Raw genomic sequence first — 8,769 nt, forward strand, 5'->3', positions numbered from 1 at the left:
AATAGAGATCGTCAAGGACTGAAAGGTGCATTAATTTAACGTAAAAATAATTCATTTATGATTAATAAATAAGGCAAAAGGTTAAAGGTAACATGCTGTTTTCTATTTACTAATGGTATTTTTTATTCTGTATATGTTGTAGCTCTTACGGTGTGTTCACATACAAGGCTGTTTAATAAAAGGATTGTGAACCATCGGTTTTAGAGACCATCTTTTCAACCGGGGATGCTACAGATACATGTTGATTAGGAGCTGGGTGAGATGATAGCCAGTAACTGTTAGTCATTTTCTATTGTGAAAGACAAAAGAATTCAAACTTTATTACAGGACTTAAACCCCATGTAAGTTCTCCCCAGTAGTAGTAAATGCGCAAAAGAACAACTTTTATGAAAACACTTAAAGTTACTCACCAACACACAAAACATTCATCTTTGCTAAATTAGGCTAAATTAGAAGCACCGAATTATACTAAAAACAGCCATTTGGGAGCTTTAAGATTTGGCTCTTTTGTGGGAGTTGAACTGAAGGAGCTGAATCTTTAAAAAGAGCTAAAACAGGCTGCTGTCCTGCACAACTGAGAAACTGCTTTATTGATTTCTATGCGTTTGTTAAAGCACGGGACAAAAAATAAAATCAAATAAAATCATACCGTCTGAGAACACTTTTCCTCCTACCCTGGGGGTGGCACTGCTGCCGTGTTCAGAGTTCAGTCAGATAACAATTTCCGGCGAGTTAGCCGGAAGTTGGGGCAATGGCCGGCATGAGAATGGACGATGACCTGTTTGATAGCATTGTGTTTGCAGAAGAAAGGTGGGTTTTGTGAATAGATGTTGCTTCCTGTACCAGTCTGAAGCTCAGTTTGGTTGTTTCGCAGGTTCCGAGATGAAGGCTACCGGGAAGGTTTTGAGAGGGGGAGCCGCCGAGGGCTTCAGGACGGCCGCAGACACGGAGCTTGTCACGGAGCCCGGCTGTCCTGCGAGGTGAGGACAGAACCCTTAACTGTGTGATTCAACGTGTGACCTCCGGGTGCTCAGAGAGGTTTACTGTCTGTTGTCTCTGACAGATGTCCTTCTATTACGGCTTTGCAATCACGTGGAAATGTGTCCTCCAAAACAACATAGATGGCAAATCAAGGTAGGACCACCTTAAACACGATCCTCCAGTCGTTCCCTTGCTGCTGTTCATCACTGTACACCACAGCTCAGCTAGTACAGGCTCTCTGCCCTCTGCGTCTTTGAAAACTCTGTGATCGCCATGTTAATCCCGAATAACACAGCACTTTGATGAAGTGCTAGATACAGAGTGGACTGAAACCTGTTCAGGATCCATGTATCAGGCTCTGTTGATCAGGTGTAGTTACAGGAGGTAGGTAGGCTATAGGTTCCTAGCATTGTTTCTCTCTGATGCTGCTGTGAGTGTTAATGCTCTTTTTAAATATGTTCCAGAGGCAGTGTGGCAAATGTCAATGCTAGACTAAAATATCCCTAGAAAATACAAAATGCAGTTTTTACAGGAAAAAATTAAAACCTACATGGCCCTATGTGAAAAAATGATTGCCTCCTAAACTTAAAAGTAGGTTTTGCCAGTTTGCAATTAATCATTTGCAGTATAACTGGCAGTGAGTATGTCACGTTGGTGTGAAGGAATTTCGGCCTAATCTTTGTAGAACTGTAGAATGAACAGCCTGTTTAAAGTCATGGCAAAGCATCTTAATCTGATTTAAGTCCACATTTTGACTAGGCCACTCCAAAACGGTTGTTTTTTTTTCCTGGAACCATTCAATGGTGGACTTGCTGCTGTGTTTGGCATTATTTGGCATTGTCCTTTAGGATTTTCTGGTAGAGAACAGAGTTCAGGCCTCAATTTTTATCCAGGTCCTAAAGCAGCCCCAGCCTGCCACACTACCAACACCATGTTTGACTCTTGCTATGGTGTTCTTTTTATGAAATGAAATCATCATTTACAAACTGCATTTGGTATTTATTTTAAGTATTTACTGCTCCACTCCTTAGGAAAGAAGTTATTTGTTTCACCTGGTCATCACTCTTAGCTTTTCAAAGTCTGGAGTGTATGGAATTGTTACAGCTCTATATCAATCCAACTTGTGTGCCATCAGAAAGCGTGTGAAAGCACTGGAGGCCCTCCTTGGAATGATCCAAAGCTCTCCTCTTGATGATTAAAGTAAAAAGTTAATGAAGTGATTACTAGTTAACATTAAAGGAATGATTGGCTCAACAAAGCTCTGGCTTTTTGTCAGCCTGGCTACAGTGCTGAAGAGAAACCTAGTGTTGTTCGTATTTTCTTCAATCAATGATGAATATTAAGATTTTCTAGCTTTACGGAGGGCTTTTTAAAAAAATATAAAGTAGCAAGCTATTTCTCCAGGCTAATTGATGATCTTCTAAATTAGTGAAACCCCGTTTCTGCTCCAGCAAGGTGCGCATTAAATAGTGACACCAGGGAAGAGTGCCACAATCTCCACTAGACGGGCTGCCATGAGCCAGAGTCTGTGCAGTAGTGACTCGAGGTAGAGTCACTGCATTGAACTCCCACCTGCACACCTACTCTAGTTACTCTTGCAGTCTGTATGTTTAAATGATTTGGCACTCCTTAGTTTTTGTTATCCTCATTACATCAGCTGCACACTCCACAGAGGCCCAGAGTTCCTATAGATATCAAAAATATCTGGAAATGACATGTTTTCCTTTGGGAATTTAGCATAAGACTGAAGATTACCTAAACAATCTTACTGCTCCACTCCTTAGGAAAGAAGTTATTTGTTTCACCTGGTCATCACTCTTAGCTTTTCAAAGTCTGGAGTGTATGGAATTGTTACAGCTCTATATCAATCCAACTTGTGTGCCATCAGAAAGCGTGTGAAAGCACTGGAGGCCCTCCTTGGAATGATCCAAAGCTCTCCTCTTGATGATCCGCAGTCTCAGAAGCTACAGGATGACATGGACAAGCTTCGAGCTAAGTTCAGACAGGTACTTGATTTCTTGTTTTAATCGGAGCGGAATGAAGGTTTTTGTGGAGCCAGTGACATGATATGAAATCAGATTTTAGCTACTGTCACTCACTGGTTTGTGGACGACTGTTTTAAAGCCTTGAGTCTGAGATTTTGGTTGTTCTCTATTTGGACAAAAAAAGAGTTTGTTTTTTTTTCTTTCTTTTTTTTGAATCAGCTAACTAATGGGCTTCCTAGCTAGCTAGCCTGGCTAGCTGCAGTTTTCTGAGTAGTTACACTGTGCAGCACAGTTCTTGGTTAATTAAAGATACCTCTGGTGTAGTTTCTCCAGCTGTCTCCTCGTTTCCCTCTGTGTGTATAGCAGATAAGGCTACAGTGTCACCCAATTCAGTGTTTTCCATATTTTCTTCACTGCTTTTTTGTCGCTACTGTGCAGGTCTGCTCTATGCTCAGTGTCCCAGCTGACTTCAAGGATTACATCAGCGTGGCTGAAGGCACTTCATTCTAAGTCTGTCTTGATGGTGAACCAGAGCCGACCCAGCGCCCAGACACAAGGTGGAAGCTGATTTGATGTCGGCCTTGAATGCCCCAGCAGATATGGTCTGCAGTGGATTCATCTGAATGCTGGGAGTGTGAGACAGTGACAATCAGACAAGAATTGTGTGATCCTTGATGATCTAGATAAGTCTGAGGAAAATGTGCTGTCACTACAGACCCAGAAACGGGAATTTGGGGGCAGGAATTGTGATTTCCTACAAATTGATTTATTGCAGTTTTTTAGTTGACTACAGAACTAAACATCAGGACAGTAAGGCAGTGAAAGTTGTGTCCTTAAACGTAACATTAGATTTGATTAAATAAATAAGATTCTTTCAACTAGATGGTTGCTTTAAGCAGTTGATGAAGGAGATAAAGTACATTAAGGTGAGGTTTTGAGGATGGAACATTCTGTTGAGGAAATCGGATGAATTCACAGATAAATTGTACGTCAGTGTTAAGATCAGCTTGACCTTCAGTTTGTGTTTTTTAATAACTGTTCTTACAGTTTTTGGACCAAGGCGTTCACTGAATAAAAGTGCCCGCTGCAGTTGTTTAGAAAGGAGGAACATAGAGGGTATGTTACTGAAGTAAATACAGTGGAACCCCGACTTACGAATACCCCATTTAACGAAAAATTCAAGTTACGAAGGCACTTAACGGCAATATTTTTGCCCGTGTTACAGCAAAATACCCGCCTAACGAAATCCGCTGGCTCTGATTGGCTGAGCCCAGAATGTCCACAATGCCCACAATGCCTTCCGAATCATGTGACAACCCCTTGGCTTTCGTACTTGCGCTTCGCTGTTCCACTTGAACGACGTATTGTTGTTGCAGTTAGCAATTAGCCTATAGCCTATCGTTCACTCAAAAGGCGCAATGGGTGCTTCGACTTACAAAAATTTTCGATTACCAAAGACCCTCGGGAACGAATTAATTTCGTAAGTCGGGGTTCCACCGTACTGTGGTTTATGACTGAATGGACTTTTGAACTGAAATTAATCTTGAGGTGAGTTGATTTGCCTTTTTACCATCACTAAAAGTGGAAATGAAACACTAAATGTATAAAGCCTAACTTGCATCATGGAGCCTGGCTCTCAGAAACTGACACAGATGTAACGCTGTCTGTGGATCTGGATTTAAGAAATAAGTGCTTAAAGTTTTAAAAACATGTTTAGCGCCTTTTTTCTGTTAGTATGGAACATTCTGTATTGACAGAGGATGGCGCCGGGCTCAATAGTATAAATTAGCCTTTATACATTTAGTGTTTCATTGTCTTATAATGTAATAGTAATCTGATATGTTTTTGTTAAAGCAGCAAGCAACAGATTAGACATGACATTTACAGAAATATGACAATTAGGTTAAAAACGTAAGGACAGGCTTGTGGAGGGTGTTAAAACTGTGTGTGATGTGTATGAGAATTAGTGCTGTGTAAGTGTAATTTCTATCAAAGTGGAAGGAGGTTGCTCCTCTCCATCAAAATGCACAAAAACAGTAACTGAAATAAATGCATAGTCTCACTATATCTATATGTCTCTTTCTATTTTTTTGTGGTAAGCCTTGTTTAAGTGGCGATAATTATTCTGATTTTCAGGAGCAGTACCACACCTCATATTCTCCCCCTTTCGGTCCTCCGTCTATCTATGCCTCATGCACTAAAACCCACTGTTCTCATTTTCGTGGTTCCTCACAGTGGTACTGGAGGCCAAGGTAATGCCATCCAGAGGAAGAATCTGGTTAGATACCATATTTCTAAGATTTTTAGGGCTGAGTACAATAACCTTAGACCTAGATGACCTCTAAAGCAGGAATTTAGAGGTCATTCATGTCTTTAAGACATTCCTGCAGTTTAACTAATTGCTAAGTGTTACCTGTCTTCATTGAGGGAAGTTGGGTTCATCTGCATAGCAGTGAAAATGTATGCTATGCCTTCTGATGATACTGCCTAAGGAAGCATGTATAATGTAAACAGAATTGGTCCTAGCATGGAACCCTGTGGAACTCCATGATTAACCTTCATATGTGAAGAGGACTCTCCCTTTACATGAACAACTTGGAGTCTATTATTGGGAGGTATGATTCAAACCAATGCAGTGAAGTACCCTTAATACATATAGTATGCTCTAATGGTCTAAAGTGATGGCTTTTTAAGTAATTGTTTAACTACTGCCAGCTTGAAGGCCTGCGTTGTGTAGCACACTAAGAGAGACAGGTTGATCATAGTTAAGCTTGAAGCATTAATTAATGGCAGGACTTCTTTGAACAGTTTTGTAGGAATGGGATCAAAAAGATACATTTTACTGAAATTACTGAAGCTAACTCAGAAACATCAATTAGAGAGAGAGTCTAAATGAATAACAGTGGTATTAAAGTAAAAAGTTAATGAAGTGATTACTAGTTAACATTAAAGGAATGATTGGCTCAACAAAGCTCTGGCTTTTTGTCAGCCTGGCTACAGTGCTGAAGAGAAACCTAGTGTTGTTCGTATTTTCTTCAATCAATGATGAATATTAAGATTTTCTAGCTTTACGGAGGGCTTTTTAAAAAAATATAAAGTAGCAAGCTATTTCTCCAGGCTAATTGATGATCTTCTAAATTAGTGAAACCCCGTTTCTGCTCCAGCAAGGTGCGCATTAAATAGTGACACCAGGGAAGAGTGCCACAATCTCCACTAGACGGGCTGCCATGAGCCAGAGTCTGTGCAGTAGTGACTCGAGGTAGAGTCACTGCATTGAACTCCCACCTGCACACCTACTCTAGTTACTCTTGCAGTCTGTATGTTTAAATGATTTGGCACTCCTTAGTTTTTGTTATCCTCATTACATCAGCTGCACACTCCACAGAGGCCCAGAGTTCCTATAGATATCAAAAATATCTGGAAATGACATGTTTTCCTTTGGGAATTTAGCATAAGACTGAAGATTACCTAAACAAACTGATTTTTACAGTTTTACATCCATTATACACTCAGCGCACTCTACAGCCTGGTAACATGGAAACTTTAAATAAATTGTTACATTTAAGAAAACAGCAGCAGACGGTTTCATAGAAGTGTAATTGGTTATTTTCATGTAATAACAGGACCCAGAGTCCACATTATTATCAACCGATATATTTACTCTGGGGGAAAACAAGTGAAGGAGACCGTCAGGACCAAGCTGGGTTTTTGAGAAACTTCCTTTCTTTCATCACACCTGTCCTGTACCAGATGTTCTGCTGACCCCCTGAGAGAGACATTATTTTAGAAACATCAGGAAACTGTAGCTCATCACAGGAATCCAGAAGGAATCCCAATCTTCACCAGCAGCTCCCTCAGAGGGAGCTCTTCCTCAGGTCCATCACCACAGGCCCACTGCAGAAGCTGGACAAACCCAGCACTGTATGAACGCTGTGACGTTAGAAGGACTCACATCATTCTCAGATAAAGCACAGAGTCTCTGAACTTTTACCTAATGATATTATATTCAGTCTTGTGGAAAGTTGAGCTTCCATCTAGTTTTATTTAATGCTATCATAAAAATCTACATATCATGTCATATTCACGCAGCCGACACCAGTTATATGGATGTGTGATCGCTTTGACTTTTTGACTTGAACTTTTTCAGTAAAACAGCTAGAAGCACACCATATAGTAGTTTAGCCTTTGTACTTTTTTCATCAGCTAATGTTGCAGTTACTGCAAATTTATTCCAATATTTTAAAATGTATTCAGCAGAGTGAACATAGAGGAAGATTTGTCTGTTGTCACTGGGTGATGCTGAGGGCTGAATCTGAGGGCAGCTCCTGTAATCAAAAAGACAGAAGAATCAGATGTGAAGCTTATCCCTCAAAGCACGAAGAAAGTCTGAGCCTTACTTGTCTTCATGCACTTTAGGATCTGTACAACATTTTATCTTTGAGCCATTGGTGCTTTTTAAATGGAGATCTGCAAAGATGAGATGGAGCAGGTTTCCTGGTTCAGTCGTGTTGCTGCATCACAGTTACCTGCAGGAAAACAGAGACAAACATATGGCGATATTATCAGTGTTTGAGCTGCTGTCTGAGCACTGGACAACATATATTAATGCTTCGCATTATTTCTTTCAAATGAAGTAAGCTGTACAGAGTACTGCATATGTAGATGTGTGAAGAATATCTCATTAAGAATAATTCAGATTAATTTTGAAATAAAATATTTGAAACAAACTCACTAAAACTATATACAGAAATCTAAAGAGTCAGTCCTGGAAAATAAAACCCTCTCACCACATCCTTCAGCTTATCTGGAGAAGTATCTAGCCTTTTCCAGCCTAGCCAGTAGATGTAATCTCTCCAGCATGTCCCAGGTGTATGCTGGGGCCTAGGAAACTAAGAGAAATAAAGCTTTTATTCTTCTCAGTTTTGCTGGGAATGTGCTTTTTCATTCATGATTCATTCAAATCTTAAGTGTGACCTGCATCCACACTATCTCTGTGCTGAGTTTTGTCTCAATGTGCTGCAAAATTCCTGATAAGTTAAAGGACAAGTCAGGTCAAATTCAATGCGATCAATGCCATATGACTATGGAACTGGCTTCCAGTAGTCTAACTCCTTGGAATTGTTAGTCTGCCTGCCTATCTATCGGTTCTTGTACTATCACTCGCGATCAGCTGATTTCATTTTGTGAGGAGGAAAATAGTGGCACAGTCTGCAGCGTGGATATGGACCAGGGGCGATTCTAAGATCGGAGCTTTGGGGGTGCTGAGCACCCAGAGAGCTGCCCAGCCAGGCAAGATAAACTTTACTCGTCACGATGAGACTTCTTCCCTGTCTCTTTCAGTCCCTGCATCCTTAAATGTCTCCAGTTGTCCCGAGTTCTCTCTGACTGTCTCCTTGGTGGATTTAAACCCCTGTTCCTCCCTGTCCTTGTCGTCTGTTTTCTTCGTCTCCATTATCAGTCATCAAAATTTTACCATCTCTGTGCAAGTCTGCAAATTTCTTTATTAAATCAAAAGATTCTTAAATTCATCAAGTCTCTGCCTGGGTCCTCGTCACAAAACATGACATCACTGTTTTGTGCATTTTAACACAATTTAATCCCCACATTTGTGAAAGAAAAGCAAAACACTTTTTAAAAGTCTGTAACAAAACGATCAAATCTGATAAAGGTTATTTAAATGCTGCAAAAGAAGATTGGATTGGAATAAAAAAATACATATCCTAACCTTAATTACTGGGGGAAAATGATGAATGATGCTCATAGTGAGTAAAAAGTAAACTGACTGCATTTTTTGGATAGATAT

General features: G+C 40.2%; 1 protein-coding gene across 1 annotated transcript; it reads left to right on the top strand.

Moving 5' to 3' along the window:
- Positions 1-702: 702 nt before the first annotated feature.
- lto1 (LTO1 maturation factor of ABCE1) lies at positions 703-5,033 on the top strand. The gene is made up of 5 exons (XM_063478946.1): positions 703-810; positions 875-980; positions 1,064-1,134; positions 2,870-2,987; positions 3,405-5,033. The coding sequence occupies exons 1-5, from the start codon at positions 752-754 to the stop codon at positions 3,474-3,476; spliced, it is 426 nt and encodes a 141-aa protein (XP_063335016.1). The 5' UTR covers positions 703-751; the 3' UTR covers positions 3,477-5,033.
- The last annotated feature ends 3,736 nt before the right edge of the window (positions 5,034-8,769 follow it).

The sequence above is a fragment of the Pelmatolapia mariae genome, linkage group LG1 (assembly GCF_036321145.2).
Source record: "Pelmatolapia mariae isolate MD_Pm_ZW linkage group LG1, Pm_UMD_F_2, whole genome shotgun sequence".
In the NCBI taxonomy this organism is placed as follows: domain Eukaryota; kingdom Metazoa; phylum Chordata; class Actinopteri; order Cichliformes; family Cichlidae; genus Pelmatolapia; species Pelmatolapia mariae.

Coding starts and splice junctions, on each gene's coding strand:
- lto1 (XM_063478946.1), top strand. CDS start 752: ATGGCCGGCATGAGAATGGACGATGACCTGTTTGATAGCATTGTGTTT. Junction 811..874: donor ATTGTGTTTGCAGAAGAAAG/GTGGGTTTTGTG, acceptor GTTGTTTCGCAG/GTTCCGAGATGAAGGCTACC. Junction 981..1,063: donor GAGCCCGGCTGTCCTGCGAG/GTGAGGACAGAA, acceptor TGTCTCTGACAG/ATGTCCTTCTATTACGGCTT.